Here is a 26,151-nt window from a genome sequence, read left to right as displayed (position 1 = left end):
AGTTCCAGTCCTGCCCAAGTGCAGACCGTCCCTTTTGTGCAGGTCCCACTTCCCCCAGAACTGGTTCTAATGTCCCAGGAATTTGAATCCCTCCCTCTTGCACCAGTGCTCAAGCCATATATTTATTCTAACTATCCTGCTCCCTCTACTCTGATTAGCACGTGGCACTGGTAGCAATCCAGAGATTACTACCTTTGAGGTCCTACTTTTTAATTTAACTCCTAGCTCCCTAAATTCAGCTTGTAGGACCTCTTCCCGCTTCTTACCTATATCGTTGGTACCTACATGTACCACGACAACTGGCTGTTCACCCTCCCTCTCCAGAATGCTCTGCAGTCGCTCCAAGTCATCCTTGACCCTTGCACCAGGGAGGCAACATACCATCCTGGAGTCTTGGTTGCGGCCGCAGAAACTCCTATCTATTCCCCTTACAATAGAGTTCCCTATCACTCGAGCTCTCCCACTCTTTTTCCCATCCTTCTGTGCAGCAGAGCCACCCATGGTGCCATGAACCTGGCTGCTGGTGCCTTCCCCTCGTAAATCATCTCCCCCAACAGTATCCAAAACGGTATATCTGTTTTGGAGGGAGAGGACCGCAAGGGACTCCTGCACTACCTTCCTGCTCTTGCCTTGTCTCTTGGTCACCCATTCACTATCTGTCCTAACCCTTACCTGCGGTGTGACCAACTCACTAAATGTGCTATCCACAACATTCTCAGCGTTGCGCATGCTCCAGAGTGAGTCCATCCGCAGCTCCAGTGCCGACATGCGGTCTGTCAGGAGCTGCAGCTGGACACACCTCCCGCACACACAGTAGCCAGGGACACTGGAAGCATCCCTGACTTCCCACATAGCACAGGAGGAGCACGACATGGGTCCAAGCTCTACTGCCATGACTTAACCCTTAAATTAATTTACTGACTAAAATTTACTTAAACACCAAACAGCTACTTAGTAGTTCGCTGCCAATTAAACCAATCTAAAAGTCAGTCTGAAAGAGAGTTATACTTACCAGTCAAACAGCCAACCACTTACCAGCTTGGCTGTGACGTCACCTCTCGATTTCGCACCCCTCTATCTTTGGTAACTTCTTACCGGCACTCAGCACACTGTTAGAACCACTGCATGTCTTACTACGAAAAGGGGATGAATGGGTTTGGAGCAAAAGCCAAGAAAATGCCTTTGTAAAAGCGAGAAAATTGTTATGCTCAAACAAATTGCTGGTGTTGTATGATCCATGTAAGTGTTTGGTACTAGCATGTGATGTGTCGTCATATGGCGTCAGGTGTGTATTGCAACAAGCTAAAGATTTCGGGAAACTGCAACCAGTTGCCTATGCATCCAGGAGTCTGTCTAAGGCTGAGAGAGCCTACAGCATGATTGAGAAAGAAGCGTTAGCGTGTGTCTATGGGGTAAAGAAAATGCATCAATACCGCTTTGGGCTAAAATTCGAATTGGAAACTGACTATAACCCACTTATGTCCCTGTTCTCCGAGAGTAAAGGGATAAATACCAACGCATCGGCCCGCATCCAGAGATGGGTGCTCATGTTGTCCGCATACAGCTACGCCATCCGCCACAGGCACGCTATCCGCCACAGGCCAGGCACAGAAAACTGCGTCGGTGCTCTCAGTAGGCTGCCATTGCCCACCACAGGGGTGGAAATGGCGCAGCCCGCAGATCTAGCCATGGTTATGGAAGCATTTGAGAGTGAGAAATCACCCATCACTGCCCGGCAGATCAAAACCTGGACAAGCCAGGACCCCTTATTATCTCTAGTCAAAAGCTGTGTGCTTCACGGGAGCTGGTCCAGTGCCCCAGTGGAAATGCAGGAAGAGATAAAGCCGTTCCAGCGGTGCAAAGGTGAAATGTCTATATAGGCAGACTGCCTTCTGTGGGGCAATCGGGTAGTGGTCCCCAAAAAGGGCAGAGTCACCTTCATCAATGACCTCCACAGTACCCACCCATGCATCATAATGATGAAAGCGATAGCCAGATCCCACGTGTGGTGGCCCGGTATCGATGCGGACTTAGAATCCTGCATTCACAGATGTAATACATGCTTGCAGTTAAGCAATGTACCCAGGGAGGCGCCCCTAAGTTTGTGGTCTTGGCCCTCGAAACCGTAGTCTAGGGTACACGTCGACTATGCAGGGCCGTTCTTGGGTAAAATGTTCCTCGTGGTTGTAGACGCGTACTCCAAGTGGATTGAATGTGAGATAATGTCGGCTAGCATGTCCGCTGCCACTACTGAAAGCCTGCGGGCCATGTTTGCCACACATGGTCTACCCGATGTCCTGGTGAGCGACAACGGGCCATGTTTTACTAGTGCTGATTTCAAAGAATTCATGACCCGTAATGGGATCAAACATGTCACATCTGCCCCATTTAAATGGTCAGACAGAGAGAGCAGTGAAAACCATCAAGCAGGGCTTGAAGAGGGTAACTGAAGGCTTGCCTATCCCGAGTCCTGCTTAGCTACCACACGAGACCCCACTCAGTCACTGGGATCCCACCTGCTGAACTGCTCATGAAAAGAACACTTAAGACAAGGCTCTCGTTAGTTCACCCTGATCTACATGAACAGGTAGAGAGCAGGCGGCTTCAACAAAGTGCATACCATGATAGCGCAAATGTGTCACGCGAGATTGAAATCAATGATCCTGTATTTGTATTAAATTATGGACAAGGTCCCAAGTGGCTTCCCGGCACTGTTGTGGCCAAAGAGGGGAGCAGGGTGTTTTGGGTCAAACTTTCAAATGGACTCATTCACCGGAAACACTTGGACCAAATCAAACTCAGATTCACGGACTATCCTGAGCAACCCACCTTGGACCCTATCTTTTTTGATCCCCCAACATACACACCAGTGGCAACCGGCACCACGGTTGGCCACGAAGCAGAACCCATCATCCACAGCAGCCCAGCAGGGCCCAACACACCAGGCAGCCCAGCAAGGCCAGCTGCACAGCAGCCCAGCAAGGGCCCAACAAATGATTCAACAACACCAGCTTTCATACCAAGACGATCAACCAGGGCAAGAAGGGCCCCAGATCTACTCACATTGTAAATTGTTACACTATTGACTTTGTGGGGAGGTGGGCAGTGTTGTTATATATGTAAACTTGTATTTACTCTGTACAGCCACCAGAGGGCTCATCCCCAGAGTCCCAAGGGATCCCATAATCCTTTGGGAGCACAGGTATTTAAGGAGGCTTCACAGGTTGGAGAGGCACTCTGGAGACCTGCAATAAAAGACTAAGGTCACACTTTACTTTGAGCTCAGTGTTCAGTCTGACTCTTTCTCCATATGCAGCATGAACGACCTAATCTACCTGTCCTGCTACCTTCAGGGATCTGTGGACATGCACTGCAAGATCCCTTTGTTCCTCTACATTTTTCAGTATCCTACCATTTATTGTGTATTCCGTTGCCTTGCTATCCCTCCTCAAATTGATTACTCCACACTTCTCTGGATTGAATTCCATTTGCCACTTTTCTGCCCACCTGACAAGTCCATTGATATCTTCTTGCAGTCTACAACTATCCCTCACTATCAAGCACACGGCAAATTTTTGTATCATCTGCAAACTTCTGAATCATGCCCCCTACATTTAAGTCTAATTCATTGATATATACCACAAAAAGCATGGGACCGAGTGCTGAGTTCGGTGGAACCCCATTGAAACAACCTTCCAGTCACAAAAACACCTGTCGACCTTTACTCTTTGATTTCTGCCACTAATCCAATTTTGCATTGAACTTGCCACTTTCCCTTGGATCCCATGGGCTTTGACTTTTTTGACCAACCTGCCATGTGGGGCCTTATCAAAGGCCTTGCTAAAATCCATGTAAACTGCATCAAATGCACAACCCTGATCAATAATCCTTGTTTCCTCCTGCAAATATTCAATCAAGTTAATTAGACACAACCTTCCTGTAACAAATCTATGCTGACTGTCCTTGATTAATCCGTGACTTTCTGTATCAATTATTTATACTGTTCCTCAGAATTTTTTCCAATAGTTTTTCCATCACCGAGGTTAAATTAACTGGCCAGTAATTACTCTGTCTATCCCTTTCTCCCTTTTTAAAACAATGGCACAACATTAGCAGTCCTACTGTCCTCTGGCACCATGCCTGTAGCTAGAGAGGATTAAAATATGATTGTCAGAGCCCCCGCTATTTCCTTCTTTGCCTCACTTAACAGCCTTGGATTCATTTCATCCTGGCAATTTATCTAATTTCAAAGCTGCTAAACCTCTTCATACTTCCTCTCTCTGGCAGGGAGGGACTGGAGGAAGATCATCAAAATACAAAATCTAATTTGAAGAAAGGAGATTGAAAAAGATATTGGTTTAAATATAAAAACTTACGAGTTAAACCCGACACAGAAGTTTTGTGCCGAGAAAGAGAAACAAAGATGTTTAACTATGGACTAGAGGAAGGTCATCAAAAAAAAATTAGAGTTCAGATTCAAAAGGGGAAAGGAAAATCTAAGTTATGCGAACTCAGCAAAGGAAGGAAAAAACTGGGAATTAGAGAATTCTTAAAAAAGATGGAACCGGCACAGAAGTTTAGATTTTGTGCCGAGAGAAATAAAACACAAGATTTGCTCAGTGAACGGGAACGTAAAAACGAAATGCTGGAATGTATATAGCTTGTGTGAAAATTGGATTTCAGTAAACAAATTAGCTATTAAAAATATGTGGTCTCGTTTTAAATCAATGAAAAAATCTTTGGCAAGTTTAGAAAAATTGGAGTTTAATCTAAAATGCTGTCTTTCCTGATGAGAAGGTTTTATTTTGACAACTTTACTAATGATTTCTGCTGTTTTAACAGATTCCTAATTTCTAAGCAAGTTTTGAAAGCACAAAGACTTGGGGAAAAATTTTCAGATGATCACGCAAAGTTACATAATGACGTCAGGCCTTCTTACAAACTTGTAAAGGAGTTAACCCTTTCCATTGACAGCTGTTTTATACTGGACATTATTAATTTGGATTTCTTAATAGAAGAAAGAAGACTCACCTGACAGACAGAGGAAATGGTGGGATAGTCAGAATAAAAATAAAACGAAGAAAGCCGATGTAATAATACTCGCCTGCTACAGAGGACAGATAGATACTCAAACAAAACAAATTCAATAGTTAGAAGCGAAGATAAATAAGCTGGAAGAGATAAAGACAGGACCAGACAGATCGTGCAGTGCACAGCCATAGCACCATCATCTATCAATAGAGCCAATGTACCTACGGTGGGTAAGTGTAGTCCACAAACCCAACCTAACAGTCAACCAGACAGAGATAACGAGTGTGGAGTAGAGTGGCCCCGGCACATGATAATGGCTACGTATCAGCGGCACCAATACGCATTACCACCATTCCCTCCAGCGGACACAGAGCAGCCCAGATTACCATACTGGAGGTACCCCTCAGCCCACAGGAGAGACAAATTCAATTAAATGAGTTACCAACCCCTAAAGCAAATAGTAGGAATACAGAATTCTGGCAAAAGGTGGAAGAACTGCTAGACACCCATGGGGAATGGCAGAACAAGGGAAGAGACAGAATTTGTAATACAGATTGAGGGTGAGGAAGTAGTGTCTCAAACGAGCATACTATGCTTAAACAAAGGGGACTACTGTGGGATGAGGGCAGAGTTGGCTAAAGTAGACTGGAAACACAGACTAAACGGTGGCACAATTGAGGAACAGTGGAGGACTTTTAAGGAGCTCTTTCATAGTGCTCAACAAAAATATATTCCAATGAAAAAGAAGGGCGGTAAGAGAAGGGATAACCAGCCGTGGATAACCGGGGAAATTAAGGAGAGTAGCAAATTAAAAACCAATGTGTATAAGGTGGCCAAGGTTAGTGGGAAAATAGAAGATTGGGAAAATTTTAAACGACAGCAAAGAATGACTAAGAAAGCAATAAAGAAAGGAAAGATAGATTACGAAGGTAAACTTGCGCAAAACATAAAAACGGATAGTAAAAGCTTTTACAGATATATAAAACGGAAAAGAGTGACTAAAGTAAATGTTGGTCCCTTAGAAGATGAGAAGGGGGATTTAATAATGGGAAATGTGGAAATGGCTGAGACCTTAAACAATTAATTTGCTTCGGTCTTCACAGTGGAAGACACAGAAACCATGCCAGAAATTGCTGGTCACAGGAATGTGGGAAGGGAGGACCTTGAGACAATCACTATCACGAGGGGGGTAGTGCTGGATAGGCTAATGGGACTTAAGGTAGACAAGTCCCCTGGTCCGGATGAAATGCATCCCAGGGTATTAAAAGAGATGGCGGAAGTTATAGCAGATGCATTCGTTATAATCTACCAAAATTCTCTGGACTCTGGAGAGGTGCCAGTGGATTGGAAAGCAGCTAATGTAACGCCTCTGTTTAAAAAAGGGGGCAGACAAAATACAGGTAACTATAGGCCGGTTAGTTTAACATCTGGAGTGGGAAAAATGCTTGAAACTATCATTAAGGAAGAAATAGTGGGACATCTAGATAGGAATAGTGCAATCAAGCAGACGCAGCATGGATTCATGAAGGGGAAATCATATTTAACTAATTTACTGGAATTCTTTGAGGATATAACGAGCATGGTGGATAGAGGTGTACCGATGGATGTGGTGTATTTAGATTTCCAAAAGGCATTCGATAAGGTGCCACACAAAAGGTTACTGCAGAAGATAAAGGTACGCGGGGTCAGTGGAAATGTATTAGAATGGATAGAGAATTGGCTGGCTAACAGAAAGCAGAGACTCGGGATAAATGGGTCCTTTTCGGGTTGGAAATCGGTGGTTAGTGGTGTGCCACAGGGATCGGTGCTGGGACCACAACTGTTTACAATATACATAGATGACCTGGAAGAGGGGACAGAGTGTAGTGTAACAAAATTTGCAGATGACACAAAGATTAGTGGGAAAGCAGGTTGTGTAGAGGACACAGAGAGGCTGCAAGGAGATTTAGATAGGTTAAGCGAATGGGCTAAGGTTTGGTAGATGGAATACAATGTCAGAAAGTGTGAGGTCATCCACCTTGGGAAAAAAAAACAAAAAAAGGGAATACTATTTGAATGGGGAGAAATTACAACATGCTGCGGTGCAGAGGGACCTGGGTGTCCTTGTGCATGAATTCCTAAAAGTTAGTTTGCAGGTGCAGCAGGTAATCAGGAAGGCGAATGGAATGTTGGCCTTCATTGCGAGAGGGATGGAGTACAAAAGCAGGGAGGTCCTGCTGCAACTGTATAGGGTATTGGTGAGGCCGCACCTGGAGTACTGCGTGCAGTTTTGGTCATCTTACTTAAGGAAGGATATACTGGCTTTGGAGGGGGTACAGAGACGATTCACTAGGTTGATTCCGGAGATGAGGGGGTTACCTTATGATGATAGATTGAGTAGACTGGGTCTTTACTCGTTGGAGTTCAGAAGGATGAGGGGTGATCTTATAGAAACATTTAAAATAATGAAAGGGATAGACAAGATAGAGACAGAGAGGTTGTTTCCACTGGTCGGGGAGACTAGAACTAGGGGGCACAGCCTCAAAATACGGGGGAGCCAATTTACAACCGAGTTGAGAAGGAATTTCTTCTCCCAGAGGGTTGTGAATCTGTGGAATTCTCTGCCCAAGGAAGCAGTTGAGGCTAGCTCATTGAATGTATTCAAGTCACAGATAGATTTTTAACTAATAAAGGAATTAAGGGTTATGGGGAGCGGGCGGGTAAGTGGAGCTGAGTCCACGGCCAGATCAGCCATGATCTTGTTGAATGGCGGAGCAGGCTCGAGGGGCTAGATGGCCTACTCCTGTTCCTAATTCTTATGTTCTAATGTTCTCCCGAGATAGACCCACCAACACAGCCCCACCCATTACTTTAGCAACAGTGAGCACTACCAGGGCCTCGACCATCACACCCCCAGCACCACAAACGTGTCCAACTATGAACGCTGGGGTAAAAGAGAAATTGATAAGGCAGACCAAGGATAAGATACACTTCGGGGTACGTCAGCGAATACTTACTGTATTCCTAAATTTAAACACCAGAACCACCCCAACTTCTGCGGGTTAAACACTATAGGCCTGTATAGAAACCTGACCCTGCGAGCACTTAAAGGCCCTGAATCAAACACCATGAAGTTTAATGTGGAAAGAGGGTCAAGTAAAAAACGGGACCGGGGAAAAAGAGGGATACTAGAAATGGTACGCAGCGGGATACACGGCGGGAGTTGCGACGGTAAACACTATAGACCTACACATGATAGATAATCGAGTTAATGCTCGAACACTTACAGGGATTGCTGGAAAGGGATGAGGATAATGAAAAGATACAGGCACAACTGGGTAATGGCGCAGAAAGTGAATTATTACAAGTGGCCTACACATTGCGAGACCACGCCAGAACTATAAATTCAATGAATAGAGTAGAACAGAACTTAAATAAAACCATACAGACAGAACTAGTATGTACAGGATATGGAGCATGGTTGCTCAGTGGAACATAACATAACCTAGAGCAGCTTCAGAATGGAAAGGTGCCAGATTGGATAACACTTGATGCATTTACCGACTGGACCTCGGACAAAAACATGACTCATGCCTGCGAGGTGTGGAGAAACAGTCATGTTTGGGTCCCAAAGGCCAGATGTGTAAACAGACATTTAAATATGCCGCAGTATGATGTGACAAAAGGAGATCCTCTATACTAAACAATGTAGGAGAAATAAGAAATCAAACTCGCGTGCGGTACCATGACAAACCAGAAATGTAACAACCAGAAGAGAACAACAGTACTAAGAGTCTCAGCATAGATGATTGTTATAAAAATAACCAAGTTGCTTTATGTCGAGATCCACTACGAATGATCAAAGGTGACTGTGGATATAACCAAGTGGACGGGTGCACCTTGAGTATCAACCCCCTAACACAGGACTACTAAATTATCGCTGTTCCATGAGGAAATGGAGATTGATGTGTGAGCACCACGGCAACTGAAATGAAGAAAAGAACACCTCATGTACCATTATGGATATTGACTTCGGTTTTCTCCGCTTGACGGGACAGATATAAACGGGTTTATTATAAGCCCTGAGCTTAAGGAGGAAAGATCGATGGGACAATGATGGACATCACCTGAGGAGGTTATGCGAAGGCCATCGGGCCACAAGGAAAACCGATACTCGAACTGAAAGAGGACCAAATCCGACTGAATTGGACACCATTCGACAACATAGAGGATACCCCAGGCGGGGCAGAAATTCGACGTGATAGAGAAGACCCCAAATGGAGCAAAGATCGAAGAATCAGAGGATACCCCAGGCGGGGCATAATTCGAACATCGAGAAAATGTTGGCTAAAAAGGACCTATACACAAACTATGCTGGACTAAATGTACTGGTTGTAGTGCAAGAGAACTCATCTTGCTTGTATTATCCTGTAAAAAGGTGTAACCGATGTAAGAGGCAGGCACTAGCCCGTACTCTCGTAAAGGGAAATCGGACAGTCCAGCAGAAAGGACTTATATAACCTTGATGGGAAAGCCAACAGGTAGATCCTGCAGCTTGGGAAGTAGTGCTACCCAAGCGAAAGGACAACCCTGGAAGCTCACCCGTGAGGTATTAATTAGGAAATGGCCTATCTTGGACATATAGCCAAGGGCCATTAGGGGGAAATTGTAAGGGATAAATTGTAAGGTTGCAAATAGGGGGTCAGAATTATGCTGAAGGTAGTGAACTTATAAATTGCCTATGTATGTAACATTTGCTTATATAGGTATAGCACACTTATACGCATTAAACTGTAGCTTAACTTTAGTAACACTTAAACAGCCAAAGTCAGCAGTTTGTTTAAAAGTCCCTGAGGAAGAGATAAAGAAGCCAGTACAACCACACTAGGTGTCGGATAGACTGGGGTAGAGGGCAAAATGGAACAAAACAATGATGAGAGATGGACAGTTGCATGTACCACTCAGAGCCCGTCTGATAAGAGTTGACAAATCAATGTAACTTCGCTAATAGCAAAAGACCTAGCGATGATTTTGTAGGATAGCTCCTCTCCAAAACCTGTATAAATTATGCTTGAAAACTCTTGTATTTCGGAGGTTCCACGACTGAACCATCCCTTGCAATTGCTTGTAATAAAAGCCGGTTGAACCTGGGATTTCGTGTGTTCACTTTCGTGGTCGTTACACAATGGAAGAAGGGCGAGGTGTCGATTAACTATATCAGTTAGTCCACCTTGAAGGAGAGAAGTCTCCTTTTTTACCCCAACACTATCCCATCTAATATTTCACATTCCTCCTTAACTACAATGTCTGCATCATCCTCTCTTCTGTGAAGACAGACACAAAGTATTCATTAAGAACCATACCCACGTCTTCCACCTCCACACACAGGTTACCTGTTTGGTCTTTAACAGGCCCTACTCTTTCCTAAGTTATTCTCTTGCTCTTTATGTATTTAAAAAATATTTTGGGGTTTTCCTTAACTTTATTGGCCAATGTTTTCATGCCCTCTCTTTGCTTTCCTAATTTCCTTTTTAATTTCACGCCACACTTTCTGTATTATTGAACTTTTTGACAAAAACTTCCCTTGTTTCCCCTTATCCCACCCTGTATGCTTCTTGACATCAAAGGGACTCTAGATTTGGGAGTCCCACCCTTTTTCATTGTGGGAACATATTTGCTCTGGACCCTCACTATCTCCTCCTTGAATATCTCCCACAGCTCTGACACGGACTTACTTTCAAGTAGCCGCTTACAGTCCACTTTTGCTAAATCACATCTCAGCTTAGTAAAATTGGCCTTTCCCCAATCAAGAACTTTTACGCCTGGTCTATCTTTGTCCTTTTTCATAACTATGCTGAATCTAACTGAATTAACCAAAATGCTCTCCCACTGATAGTTTTAGAAATGAAGCTGGGCAGGTGGAAGTACTAAGTCCAGAACCGCCCCCTCTCTTGTTGGGCTTGTTACGTGCTGGTCAGAAAAGTTCTCCTGAAGCATTTTAAGAATTCTGTGCCCTCTATTCCTTCTACACGGATTCTATCCCAGTTAATATTATGGTAGTTAAAATTCCCTATTATTACTGCCCTATTGTTTGTGCACTTCTCAGATATTTGCCTACATATTTGCTCTATCTCCCTCTGACTGTTTGGCAGTCGATACTTGCAGCAGTGATTGCCCCTTTTTTTGCTCTTCAGTTCAACCCATATGGCCTTATTTGAAGATCCTTCTAACACATCATCCCTCTTCACAGCTGTAATTCTTCCCTTAACCAATATTGCGACTGCCCCCCCTCCTTATCTCATCTGAAAATCCTGTAACCAGGAATCTTGAGCTGCCATTCTTTCAGCCATGTTTTCACAATAGCTATTTTATCATATTTTCATGTGTTCATCTGTGGTCTCAGCTCATCTGCTTTGTTAACTAGTCTCCTTGCCTTGAAGTATAGACCATTAACCACTGCCAAACTCCTTTGTTGTCTATTTTCTAGCCTTTGCTTCCTGTGCCTTCCAAACTCACAGCCCAGGATCGACTTTTCCAATATTAAATTTCACACGTGCGAAACTTTGAATGGGCTGCGTAGCCTGTTAAAGGGACTGCACAAGCAAATTTAAAATTAGGACGAACACTGATCGGGAGTACTGAATAGTTTTGGTCTCCTTACCTATGGAAAGATATACTTACCTAAAAGGGAGTGCACAAATATTCACCAGCCTGATTCCTGGGCTGCGGAGATTATCCTATGAGGAGAGATTGAGGAGACTAGGCCTATAGTCTCTAGAATTTAGAAGAATGAGAGGTGATTTCATTGAAACATATAAAATTCTTAAGGGGCTTGATAGGGTAGATGCAGGGAGTATGTTCCCTCTGGCTGGAGAGTCAAAACTTGGGGTCAGTCTCAGAATAAGGGTTCAGCCATTTAGGACTGAGATGCGGAGAAATTTCTTCACTCAGAGGGTGGTGAATCATTGGAATTCTCTACCTCAGACAGCTGTGGATGCTAAGTCGTTGAATATATTCAAGGCAAAGATCGGTGGATTTTTGGATATTAAGGAAATCAAGGGATACGAGGATAGTGCGGGGAGGTGGAGTTGAGGTAGATTAGCAGCCATGATCTTATTGAATGGCGGAGCAGGCTCGAAGGGCTGAATGTACTACTCCTGCTTATGTTCTTATGTGCGTAAAATCAATGTTATTTTAGCCAAGATGTTGACTTGTTGGATAAAATAAATGGGTTAACGCCTCCACTAGAATATCACATAGGGATTTCAGAAGAACGAGTTTCGTGTTCATATACTCTTATTCCAGTGTCATTTCAGAGCCAGGGTATTCACAAAGTAACTGCTTGAGAAAAAGAATTGGTACCCTCTGTTAACGTTGCCTCGAATTTCTTATGCAGTGCCTCCTTCCGATTCCAGAATTGCTCCACTGCGCTAGTTTCCTTCACAACGAGAACGTGTTCTGTGCACATATTGTATTCTTTCAGAAGCAGGGAGCAGAATGCTGTCGGGAATGGGTCCGCCTTTCCTTCCACTCCTCCTTCACCAGCCACAACTCTGACTGCCCCAGAAATGAGCAAATGCTGAAGCACAGTCTCATTCAAAACTGAGCACGGGAAAGTGAAAGAACTTGCATTTAAAGAGCACCTTTCACAACCTCAGGACGTCCCAAAGCGCTTTACAACCAATGAAGTACTTTTAAAGTGTAGTCACTGTTGTAATGGTACCCAGGCATTGAAATGTGAGGTGGGGGGTGAGGGAAGGAGGCAAATTGGACCCGACTACATGCTAATTTGAAGCTGAAATGCAGGGTGGATGCCAAATGAAAACGTGAAATGTCTACATAAAAACAAAGATAGTCGACATGTGCAGCTGTGTTCATTGAGAATTTGGGATGAGGTATTTTTTGCTCCACAATATATAATGTACACATTGACAAACTCTGGCCTCTAACATCGCCCACCTCTCCAAAACAAAACAACATTGGCTTACAAAATCCATTTTATTCTGTCGTCGTTTCATTTCATTATCAAGTTGGAGCATAAGCAATTTTATTTTTAAACATGTAAAAGATTTAATATTGATACAAATAATTTTAAACAAATCTCTACCACTTCCAAAAGGCTATTCACACTCGGTAAGATCCTCTGATACAGAGGAAATCTAATTAGCTTTGTTCCCAGTTGCCAGGTGAATCCAAGTTGCGTTCAGTGTCAGGAGGCAAGTTTGTCAACAGTATCTGTAGGGAGAAAACATTGACATTTTTATAAATAGTAGTGTCAGCAGCTATTAAAAGCCGAAAATGGAATTGATTCGAGTGTCTGGTTAGGAAACAACTATTAACGTTCGCAAATCAAGGACTTGTGGAATTTATTCTTTTAAGTACTGAATTTCTACACACGCTCTCACATCCTCCTCATTTCATATAAAGTGCCTGCAAAAAGATATATAAACTATTTTACTTTTTATGATCAAGATATTATGCAAATCTTCCAATACCCATAAGAAGTCGTAAGGCTTAGAGTTTGTGCATGGTTGGCCCGTAACTACTTACTTTGCTCATTTATGAATTCGCTCATATGCCACAATTGTGTCTGAACTATTCTCAATGACGATTATTACTAACCCGTTGTTAGTAATTGACCTCATTCTTTAAGAACTCTTCATTGCTAGGCTGTAATCTGAGGCAGACTGGAGTGTATGGATGCAACAATCAAAGGACACTCTAGGGTAGAAATGTCCCCCCGCCCGAAACGGGGCGCAAGCAACCCGTTTGAATGGTTTTTACTGCAGCTGCGGTTCAGGTTGCCTCTTGGGCGACATTCCGCTCTTTGTTGTTTTTTTCCCCTTGGATCCGGAAGTCGTCTTAATGGGGGCGGTGACAACACTTGAAGGGTGGATATGGAGTGGTGGCAACACCTGATGGACGGAAGGGGTGCGGAGCGACGGCCACGATGACGTCATTATGGCACTACATCACCACGGCTCTCCCCTTCACTTAAAGGGGAGAGCCTCCACGACTTAAAAATTTTGGCCCACTGGGCCATCAGGGAGGGTTTCGGCCAGGCCAGCGGCCTGGCACCTAAGACGGGGTGCCAGGCTGCCTGTTGGCGACCTGGCCGAACCCCAGGGCATAACTGTTGGGCCGACATGGCAGTCTGCCGACAAAAGAAAACATGGCGGCAGTGAATCCTCCACTTTAAGGGAAGCTGCACCGCCATTGCAGAAGGGCACAGCCTCACTGGACCATCAGCAAAAACAGGTTTTGTCGCTGTCCGGGGGGGGGGGGCGGGGAAGGTGTAGATCAGGGGTGCGCACGGTGATGATGCGTTTACCACAGATCGGCAATAGTGGTGTGTGTGGGGGGGGGGGAATCGCGGCACCGCCGGGAAACCGCGAGTGGGCAATTGGGCTATCAGTGGCCATTCCACGAAAAGTCGGCGGTCATTCCACTCCGCAGCCGCCGATTTGCGATGGTAACAGGCCTTAAAGAGAGGGGCAATTTTGGCCCCTCTGTCTCTTGGATTGAAGGGATTGAGGTATGGTGCTCGCAATTTACAATCACACCAAAAATCCCGTTTCCCCAAGAGATATTCACATTTGTCACTTCTAGATGCTAATCCCTTGGCAATGGTATCATGAAAGGGGGCTCAGTTCTTGCATGCTGATGTGTTCGGATTGGCAGAGGGCCATAAAGGATGCCAGGCCCACTCACTGTAACAGCAGATGGTTAAAGACCAATTTGGATATCCAAAAAGTGAGTTGTTTTCAATAGCAGCGAATGTGAATTTTTTCTCCGTGTGAGTGCTTTATAGTTTCTCTCTAGTGACGTTACCTATTAACTTCTTGTTCAGTGATTGAAAATAGCAAACGACAAGAATAATCAGAATTCAGGACCACAAAATATAATGATTGTTTGGCAGCTGAACATCTGAATCTGACTGTAGATCTTTCTGTAGAAAATCTAATTTTTATATTAATATGCCTGATCACTGTTGTAAGCTCAGCTTCCATTGAACTGTAGCATAGTACATCATTAGAGAGAAAGAACTCAAGTATCTTGAAAACTATTGGATAAATCCCAGGATTATGGACTATTCTGAGGTTAGATCACAAGTGCAAATGTAAAAAGTTCAGTAAAATCTGCAGATATTTGAAGACTCCATTTTAATCACTTTCGATTCTGGCAGACCTGGATCATGTCTCAGACAAAGCATAGACATGCACTTTGCCCAAATGTACTAGGATCCTAAGGGCAAGCCTATTCATTGCCCAGATCTGCTAAGATCCAATGTGTCAGGTTGCTGAATTTTTGGTTCAGGTGATGTCAGACACTAAGAATGATAGGGGAGCTTGTCTAGCGCTGACAAGGCTGTTCTAATTGTAAGTCACTAATGCTACATATAAAATAAAATATAAAGAGCATCAATAGGCCACAGATAATTATATAGGCTGTTGATAAAGCAAAATCAACTCAAAAACTCTAAGCTTGCCTGTCACATTTATTTGATCTCGAATCAAGAAGTGATAGAAAGAATTCTGGAAATTGCACTCAACTGCAGAATTTCTCCACTTATACTACTCGCAGAATACTGCACAAAGTATTTTTTAATGTTTCAAAAACATTTCGCCAAAGTGCCTCATTATAACAAAATATTTTATGATTAATTATTTTTGTAACAGACCTTGCTGTTATAGCTTCTAATAAATGAAATGGAAGCCCAACGTTAAAGCTATATATCAATCAGTAGCCTTCAATTTAACACTTACATATTACCTTGCAGCACAAGTTCAAGATTTTATATCACTCAAAATTGATCACAAACTTACATTGGTTGCTCCTGATTAAGTAATTCACCAGTAACAAATATTGTTGTAAGATTCACAACTGCCTTCCATCACCAAGTCAAAGAGCAGCTGAACCATTTCTCCGCTGGTCTTGTTCCATACCAATTAATCCAGTTACTGGCATGGTTCAACTGACTTTCTGAGCATTTTTGAAGCAGCCAAATTTATGTCTTGATGATCATTTTAAACTTTTTACGTCACCCTTTTCCAAACTACTGCCACAGCAGCATTTAGTACAGCTTAGAATTGTTACTCCAGAATGAAATCCTGGTGAAGACACTGCTGCAGCACTAGACCCACCTGTTGCTGTTCCGCATCATTCGTTTTGACTGCAATAACTAAGTTTGTCGTAAAATTCTGAAGATGGAAGTATTTCTGTTTCTGTTTCTCCAGTTCCTTCTCAAGGTACCTGACTTCGCCATTCTAAAAAGAATAATAAGCAGCATAAACAAAATCCTAGACATGGGTTGTGGGTCACATACAATACAGAAAGAAAGATTTGCACCAATGTTAGGGCCTCAACGTGTCTCAAAAAGTCTCAAGGTGCTTCACAGAATGAATGAGTTTGACGTTCGGTGACTTCAAGCAAACGTGGCAGCTATTTTACACAAACAGCAACCAGATGAATGACCAATTAATTTATTTTTGGTGATGTTGCTTTAGATTTTGTTCACCAGAACCTCTTAGTAAAGGATCCCCTTGGAATGAGTGATCAGAGCATGGTTGAATTTCAAATTCAGATGGAGGGTGAGAAAGTTGGATCTCAAACCAGTGTACTAAGCTTAAATAAAGGAGACTATGAAGGTATGAGGGCAGAGTTGGTTAAAGTGAACTGGAAAAATAGATTAAAATGTAGGACAGTTGATGAACAGTGGCATATATTAAAGGAGATATTTCACAATTCTCAAGAAAAATACATTTCAGTGAGGAGAAAAGGGTGTAAAAGAAAAGATAGCCATCCATGGCTAACAAAAGAAATAAAGGACGGTATCCAATTAAAAACAAGGGCATACAAAGTGGCCAAAACTAGTGGGAGGACAGAAGATTGGGGAGCTTTTAAAAGCCAGCAAAGAATGACTAAAAAAATTATTAAGAAAGGGGAGATAGACTATAAAAGTAAACCAGCACGAAATATAAAAACAGATAGCAAGTGAGTGGCTAAAGTAAATATTGGTCCCTTAGAGGTTGAGAACGGGAAATTAGTAATGGGGAACATGGAGATGGCAGAAACTCTGAACAAATATTTTGTATCAGTCATTATGGTAGAGGACACTAACAATATCCCAACAGTGGATAGTCAAGGGGGGGAGGAACTTAAACACAATCACAATCATAAAGGAGTGGTACTCAGTAAGATAATGGGACTAAAGGCAGATAAATCCCCTGGACCTGATGGCTTGCATCCTCGGGTCTTAAGAGAAGTAGCGGTAGGGATAGTGGATGCATTGGTTGTAATTTACCAAAATTCCCTGGATTCTGGGGAGGTCCCAGAAGATTGGAAAACTGCAAATGTAACGCCCCTATTTAAAAAAGGAGGCAGATAAAAAGCAGGAAACTATAGATCAGTTAGCCTAACATCTGTGATTGGGAAAATGTTGGAGTCCATTATTAAAGAAGCAGTAGCAGGACATTTGGAAAAACATAATTCAGTCAGACAGAGTCAGCATGGATTTATGAAAGGGAAGTCATGTTTGATAAATTTGCTGGAATTCTTTGAGGATGTAATGAACAGGGTGGATAAAGGGGAACAAGTGGATGTGGTGTATTTGGACTTCCAGAAGGCATTTGACAAGGTGCCACATAAAAGGTTACTGCACAAGATAAAAGTTCACGGGATTGGGGTAATATATTAACATGACAGAGGATTGGTTCATTAACAGAAAACAGAGAGTCGGGATAAATGGTTCATTCTCGGGTTGGCAATCAGTAAGGATCAGTGCTGGGACCCCAACTATTTACAATCTATATTAACGACTTGGAAGAAAGGACCAGGTGTAATGTAGCCAAGTTTGCTGACGATACAAAGATGGGAGAAAAAGCAATGTGTGAGGAGGACAGAAAAAATCTGAAAAATGACATAGACAGGGCAAAGTGATTGAGCAAAATTTTGACAGATGGAGTATAATGTTGGAAAGTGTGAGGTCATGCACTTTGGCAAATTATTATTTAAATGGAGAAAGATTGCAAAGTGCTGCTGTACAGTAGGACCTGGGGTACTTGTGCATGAAACACAAAAGGATAGTATGCAGGTACAGCAAGTGATCAGGAAGGCCAATGAAATTTTGGTCTTTATTGCAAAGGGGATGGAGTATAAAAGCAGGTAAGCCTTGCTACAGTTATACAGGGTATTGGTGAGGCCACATCTGGAATACTGCATACAGTTTTGGTTTCCATATTTACGAAATGATATACTTGCTTTGGAGGCAGTTCAGAGAAGGTTCACTAGGTTGATTCTGGAGATGAGGGGGTAGAGTTATAAGGAAAGGTTGAGGAGATTGGGCCTCTACTCATTGAAATTCAGAAGAATGAGAGGTGATCTTATCGAAACGTATAAGATTATGAGGGGACTTGACAAGGTGGATGCAGAGAGGATGTTTCCACTGATTGGGGAGACTAGAACTAGGGGGCATAACCTTAGAATAAGGGGCCGCCCATTTAAAACTGAGATGAGGAGGAATTTCTTCTCTCAGTGGATTGTAAATCTGTGGAATTTGCTGCCCCAGAGAGCTGTGGAAGCCAGGACATTGAATAAATTTAAGACAGAGATAGACAGTTTCTTAACCGATAAGGGATTAAGGGGTTATGGGGAGTGGGCAGGGAAGTGGATCCGAGTCCATGATCGGATCAGCCATGGTCGTATTAAATGGCAGAGCAGGCTCGAGGGGCCGTATGGCCTACTCCTGCTATTATGTTCTTATGACATTGGGGGGGAACCCTCTGCTCTTCTTTGAATAATGAGGATGATGCATCCAGCAATGCAGTTCTCCTTGCACTGAATTGTCAGCTTTGATTCCGCATTCAAGTTCTGGAGTGGAGCTTGAACCCACAACCTTCTGACTCAGAGGGAAGGGTGCTACTGAGCCAAGCTGACAGTATCGAATACTGCTTTACAACATTTCATTTCTAGAAAGAGAATATCCATACCTAAGTAAATATCATATTTCAGACCACTGTGCAGTTTTAATGCAATATTTTGCTCACTATGGTGAGGGATGTCAATAGCAGTGAATTAAATATTTCTATTTTTGGCTTCCAGTCTTAGCATCAAGATCATTGGGCCCAAATTTGGCCAGTAGAGATTTCTGGTGCACTCACCAGAGGTGTGCCGCTTTTGTACACCGATTAGGGAGCCAAAAATCTTCAGGCCGAGTTTGGCCGCTCCCCAGCCTCTCCTCGATGGTGGCGCAGCGTGGCCACTGGATTTGGGGGCGGAACCAGATCCCGGCACTGAAAACAGTGCCGGGACCTCTGCACATGCGTGCTAGAGTGTGCGTGCATGTGCAATAGCTCCTCGCCCCCAGAAGCTCTGCGTGTGCTCTGCAGGCTGTGTGGGAGGGGCTCGAAGTGCACCGGCCCTATCCCTGGCCGAATGGGCTCCCTCATCGGTGGCCTGCTGAAGGTAGGACTTCTATTTTTTGTTTGTTTATTTATTTATTGATTATGTGGTCCATTTTTCATTTTGCTTTCTGGGTTTCATGAGATCTCTTGAGACCCCAGTTTAAGTTCACTAAAGGAATTCTAAGCTTTCTCTGAGTTTCAACTGTACATGCATGCAAGTTGAGTTGCAGTCAGTCGGAGGTTAAGAGTATATCACCGGGAGCATATCTACACAGAGAGAAAGAACTGTTGACAGCTAAATCCACAAGGACTTCTCCAGGTGATTACTCCTCACTAATAATGCAGGGCTCGGAGTGTCGGCTGGCGGGGAACGGAGTGGAGCGACGCGGCATCCCCCGGGATAGAGGCTGTTCGGAGCCGGGAGTGAAAGCTGCTTGTAGCTCACCGACCTTAGGGCACCGCTGACCTCGGGGCCTTACCAATTCGCCGACCTTTTTATTTGTTATTGATTGATTGCTTATTACTTTGGTCTTGGTGCTTTCGGTTCCTTCTATTTTTTATTTGATAATTAATTGCTCATTACTTTTTGTGCTTTGTTTAGTACTTTGTAAGTCTTGGTGCTAGGTGCAGGTCCTCTCAGCTTCCTTGTATTTTTTATTTGTTACTGAATGCTTATTTTTGTGCTTTGGTTAGTGCTTGGTGCTTTAAATGTACTTACCTGCGCTGATTTCTTAACTCTCCACAAGGGTTTTCTGTGCGGCCACAAGTGGCCACATACGCTGGCCTAAGTTAGTTTGGAGTAACTATGAGCTGTCCAAACTAGCTTACATGGCCAAAACAAGCGTAAGTGGCTGGTAACACCCGCTTTTGAAAAAAAAAACGAAACTAAAAAAAATCCTAACTAACTCACTTGCACTGGCGCAAATTAAATGTGCAGAATTGCGATTTTTTAATAAATCAAGTTGCTCAAAAAAAAACGGAGCAGCTCCTGGCCAAATTTGGGCCCTTTATGTCAGGTAAGTATGACTAGAAAGCTCAATAGCAACTTTAATTTATATTGTGCCTTCAGAGAAGCCATGGTGGGACATAAAAAGGGCTTTAAGATAATTTCTATAACACATGGAGATAAGTAGGAGGTTAGAGGGAGGGATAGGCTGCTGACTCAAGCAATTCAATTATGTTGCACACTGTGAGTAGGAACTCCTGATCAATCATTTCAAGCAGCAGAATGATGTGGGAACAAGCAATGGCCCTAGGGGTGAAGAATATAGGAGTCACACGGAGGGGCTGGAAAGGAAGGAACCAGACTTGGTGCTCCAAATATGCAGTCCAAGTAGCTGAAGCTGGTAGGATGGATCCAGACTGTGGACCATTGTTTGGTCATTCCTGTTTTACAAACAAGTCTCAAAAACTACTTTTTTCAACACCCACTTGCTCCCAATTTAAGCTAAAATGTAGGATTTTAGCTGGAAATTAGAATCATTTGTATGAACAAAAAGGCAGTCATACCATGAGATTGCCAATTTGGTGTCATGCTTCATATCCAATAGTAATTTAAATGGTCATACTTATATGGCTGACAGAAGTCAGTACTTGGCAATAAAATTGATTTTTATGAATGATGGAAACCAAATCACATTCCTAATGATACAGAACAATGAGAGTCAACAAGCACAGATACCATCTTGGTCATCAATTTGATAAAATCCAACCAGACTGTCTGGCCCATCCAAGTTCCTGATGTGAAGATCTTATAACTCTACCAATAAATCTCTCTTGCCATTGCTCACAGTGAATTGGAGGATACACTATCCTATCACAGTATAGTCACTGTCAACAAAATATTTCAGGGAAAGTGTGGTGATGAAAGTATTACAGGAAGTAAGTGTACCAATAACAGGAAGTACATGCTTTACACGAGATTTGTAAGATTTTATATAGTCTATAAACTGGTAAATCAGTGGATCATTAATCCAACTACAGCCCTGGCTGCAGTTTCATTTAAAAAAAGTACAAAATGGATCAAAAAAATGAACAAAATGGGTCAATGACAATTTGCAACTATTCTTAAAATAAGATCCTCAATAGAACAAGGCCTCATTCCCTCCAAGATGCAGGCGATTACAGTTATTCTTAGTTTCCAATTTGCTGTCTATTTCCTTTCCCAACTGTCTTTATTATTTTGTTCCATGCCATCCCTTCATTTTCTATTTCCAGAAAGAAACGACAAAAAGGTCCAAAAATAAACTTATCAAACTTCAGTCATAAGAATCAGCGTTGAAAACTGAAGTCAGTACTTCAATGCTTGAGCGCAGGCTCAGTGGAGCTGCCCATTTATCCAGCTAAATCTCAGCAGGAAAGCTTCATGGCTATAATTTAAAAATGCATAAAATTGTACGTTTCACGACACTTCAGTGCATGTGAAGATGAGAAAATGAATGCAATACAGTCAGCTAACACAGGGTGGTTATGACCAAATTTTCCTCCAGTATATAATGTTATACATTAGAATATCAGAATGAAACCCATCCGGAGATGGGTTCTGTTAAAACAGAAAACAGGGAACTTTTACAAGTCTTTCTTTCATATTTAACCTCGATATTGATGATGAAAAATTGAATACAAGATTTCTGCCAACTTCAAGTCTAATCAGTTTGACATTATAAACAAAAATAGTGATTATAGGAAACAACTTTAATTATAAAGCAATGAACTAATCTATTAGACTTCTTTTCAACCATGACTCTGGTAAACATCTCATTATAGCAACAAGTCGCCAATTTAATTCATTCATGAAAAATAACTTACTGTAAACATATAAAAGTTGGCACATGTTTGGACAGTGATTTAACTTCCTCTGATGTTGACAGATCTTACCCTGAAATTTAGTAGTTTCTGGAGCTGCTCAACTTCAGATGTTACATGGTCACAACTGCTCATCTCAACTGCATCGTCATCAAGTATCTCTAATTTCTGTGTCAAACAGACCAAAAAGTGTTGTTACACTTGCAATAGAACAATGCTTTAAGATTGAGAAATCTCTCCATGTTATTGAAAAGGATCAATCATTCTTTTTTGACTGTTTTCAAAATATGGTATTTATTGGCACGTTTGCCTCGTTTGTTCCTCCCTATGACTTCATCCCCTTTTTTTGTTCACCTGGCCTTTTGCAGGAGCAGCTGAGAGGAGCGCATCAATCATTTTGCAGCCAGCTGCCAGAACAATCAAAGTGGGATCTTCCCCCTGCCCCCACTCCCATCACATTTCCCCCATGGAAGACACTATGAGCTAGAAATTCCACTGACGATAACTTCTGAAATCTCCAAAAAGTATCGCTGGGCTATAATCATTTTTTTCTCCTGGGAAATTCAGCTTTAGCGCTCCAAGAGGGAAGCGGAATGCTAAATCAAGTATTAACCACTTCTCTTAGGGTGCTAAAGTGTGTGAGTGGGGCGGTAGCGGCAGAGCGCTGAAGAATGTGCTGTGCAGAGCTTCCGGCATGAGAGGCCGCTTCCCTCGTTTAAAGGGAAGGGCCAATGATGGTTTACAACATTCTTGTACTCAGTTATGTGTGGCCAGGGAACCTACGCGACTGCCATTACAGCCCCAATCACTATCAGAGAGTTGGGGGCTTGGACATCGCGCAGCAATGAGGCCTCAAAAACTTTCAGCATGTACCAGATTGATGCAAAGAATAAAGTTTGGCCTACTTGAACATCACTGCCTTTAATAAGCGCTCCCCAAGCGGCCAGCAGACATGACAATGCCACCTCTTCCTGCTGTTGTCAACACACGGCGATACAGCAGGAGTCGGGAGCCAATTTCAATTCGCGATGGTAACGGGGCGCTGCGCACTTGATGACATCACGATCTACTGGGCGCTAGAGACCGAGGTGGTAAACTGGCAGGAAGCTTGCAGGCGTCGCTGAATTCACTGCGTCCAGTCGGTAACCCCTCAGCATCCCGTTACCATCTCCCGCAGGCATTAGTGGGAGGTGCAAAGCAGCCGAATTTCTCCTCTGATAGCTTCCATGTGGCATCTCCACACCCAACACATCGCAGATGGGCAACGGAGCCAAACTAGCATCTTTCCTCACATATGACACTAAGCACGGCTGCAATGCCACATAATCTGAGTCTTCTACTCATTCTATTGATTGAATGGAAAGGTTGTTTCATTTAAGTGATTGGGTTTTACTGCAGCACAAAAATTGGACGTTCTTTTCTCAATTTGTTTTGAGAATTGTATGTATGGTACATTTGTATACAAAGCTTTTGGTACTTCCAGGGCAGTACTGAGGGAGTGCTACACTGTTGTAGGTATCGTCTTTTGGATGAGACGCGAAACCAAGGCCCCGTCTGCTCTCTCAGGTGGATGTAAAAGAGCCCATGGCATTATTTCGAAGAAGAGCACGGGAGTTATCCACGGTATCCTGGCCAATGTTTATCCCTCTAAACACAGATTATCTGGTCATTATCACATTGCTGTTTGAGACAGCTGTTTGTTCGCAAGTAGGTGTCGTCAACAGTGCTATCAAGCGGCACTACTCACCAACATCCATCTCACCGATACTCAGTTTGGTTTCCGCTTGGCTCCAGACCTTATTATAGCCTTGGTCCAAACATGGATGAAAGAGCTGAATTCCAGAGGTAAGGTGAGACTGACTGCACTTGACAGAGACTTTGAACAAATATATTGTATCGATTTTCACGGTAGGAAACACTAAAAGCATCGCAATAATGGATAATCAAGTGGCTATTGAAAGGGGGGAAACTTAAAACAATCACTATCACTAGAGAAAAAGTACTAGGCAACCTAATGGGACTAAAGGTGCACAAATCCTCTGGACCTGCATCCTAGGGTCTTAAAAGTGGATGCAGAGATAGTGGTTGTAATCTACCAAAATTCCCTGGATTCTGGAGAGGTCCCAGCGGATTGGAAAACCGAAAATGTAATGCCCCTTTTAGAATGGAGGAAGACAGAAAGCAGGAAACTATAGACCAGTTAGCCCAACATCTGTCATTGGGAAAATGCTGTAGTTCATTATTAAGGAAGTAGTAGCAGGACATTTATAAAATCATAATACAATCAAGCAGAGTCAGCATGGTTTTATGAAAGGAAAATCATGTTTGACAAATTTGCTGGAGTTCTTTGAGGATGTAACAAGCAGGGTGGATAAAAAGGAACCAGTATATGTCGTGTATTTGGATTTACAGAAGGCATTCGATAAGGTGCCACATAAAAGGTTACTGCACAAGGTAAGAGCTCATGGGGTTGGGGGTAATATATTATCATGGAGGATTGGCTATCTAACAGAAAACAGAGAGTCGAGATAAATGGGCAATTTTCAGGTTGGCAAACTGTAATTAGTGGGGTGCCACAGGGATCAGTGCTGGGGCCTCAACTATTTACAATCGATATTAATGACTTGGATGAAGGGACCGAGTGTAATGTACCCAAATTTGCTAATGATACAAAGATAGGTGGGAAAGCAAGTTGTGAGGAGGATGCAAAAGAATCTGCAAAGGGATATAAACAGGCTAAGTGAGTGGGCAAAAATTTGGCAGATGGAGTATAATGTGGGAAAATGTGAGGTTACCCACTTTGGTAGGAAAAATAAAAAAGCAAATTATTTAAATGGGGAGAGATTATAAAATGCTGCGGTACAGAGGGATTTGGGGGTCCTTGTACATGAAACATAAAAAGTTAGTATGCAGGTACAGCAAGTAATTAGGAAGGCAAATGGAATGTTGGCCTTTATTGCAAAGGGGTTGGAGTATAAAAATAGGGACGTCCTGCTACAACTGTGCATGGCGTTGGTGAGACCACACCTGGAATACTGCGTACAATTTTGGTCTCCTTATTTAAGGAGGGATATACTTCCATTGGAGGCAGTTCAGAGAAGGGTCACGAGGTTGATTCCTGAGATGAAGGGGTTGTCTTATGAAGAAAGGTTGAGCAGGTTGGGCCTATATTCATTGGAGTTTAGAAGAATGAGAGGTGGTCTTATTGAAACGTATAAGATTCTGAGGGGACTTGACAAGGTAGATTCAGATAGGATGTTTTCCCTCATGGGGGAATTTAGAACTAGGGGCATCGTTTCAGAATAAGGGGTCGCCCCTTTAAAATGGAAATGAGGAGGAATTTCTTCTCTTAGAGGGTCATGAATCTTTGGAATTCTCTACCTCAGAGAGCTGTGGAGGCTGGGTCATTGAATATATTTAAGGTGGAGATAGACAGATATTTGAATGATAAGGGAGTCAAGGGTTATGGGGAGCAGGCAGGGAAATGGAGTTGAGGCCAAGATCAGATCAGCCATGATCTTATTGAATGGCGGAGCAGGCTCAAGGGGCTGTATGGCCTACTCCTGCTCCTATTTTTTAAGTTCTTATGATATCAAGGCAGCATTTAACGGAGTGTGGCAACAAGAAGCCCTCGTAAAATTGAAGTCAATGGGAATCCGGGGGAAAACTCTCCACTGGCTGGAGTCATACCTAGCACAAAGGAAGATGGTTGTGGTTGTTGGAGGTCAATCATCTCAGCCCCAGGATATCGCTGCAGGAGTTCCTCAGGGCAGTGTCCTAGGCCCAACCATCTTCAGCTTCTTCATCAATGACCTTCCCTCCATCATAAGGTCAGAAGTAGGGACGCTCGCTGATGATTGCACAGTGTTTAGTTCCATTCGTAACTCCTCAGATAATGAAGCAGTCGATGCCCGCATCCAGCAAGACCAGGATG

The 26,151-nt window shown here is 43.0% G+C and overlaps 1 protein-coding gene across 6 annotated transcripts in view; it reads right to left on the bottom strand.

The window, feature by feature from the left end:
• Positions 1-13,008: 13,008 nt before the first annotated feature.
• hdx (highly divergent homeobox) overlaps positions 13,009-26,151 on the bottom strand; it is a 214,732-nt gene continuing 201,589 nt past the window's right edge. For 5 of the 6 annotated variants that reach the window (XM_070883100.1, XM_070883101.1, XM_070883102.1 and 2 more), the window contains 3 exons: positions 22,290-22,385; positions 16,155-16,277; positions 13,009-13,245 (listed from right to left, as the gene is read on the bottom strand). In XM_070883100.1, coding sequence (XP_070739201.1) covers positions 13,174-13,245; positions 16,155-16,277; positions 22,290-22,385 — 291 coding nt within the window. In that variant the 3' untranslated portion in view covers positions 13,009-13,173. Of the gene's footprint in view, positions 13,246-16,154; positions 16,278-22,289; positions 22,386-26,151 lie in introns of those variants that run through there. The other variant, XR_011593623.1, reaches the window with a different exon arrangement.

This window comes from Pristiophorus japonicus, chromosome 6 (genome assembly GCF_044704955.1).
Source record: "Pristiophorus japonicus isolate sPriJap1 chromosome 6, sPriJap1.hap1, whole genome shotgun sequence".
Taxonomy (NCBI): Eukaryota; Metazoa; Chordata; class Chondrichthyes; family Pristiophoridae; genus Pristiophorus; species Pristiophorus japonicus.
The sequence above is the reverse complement of the archived record's forward strand: the minus strand, read 5'-3'. Positions and strand labels throughout refer to the sequence as shown.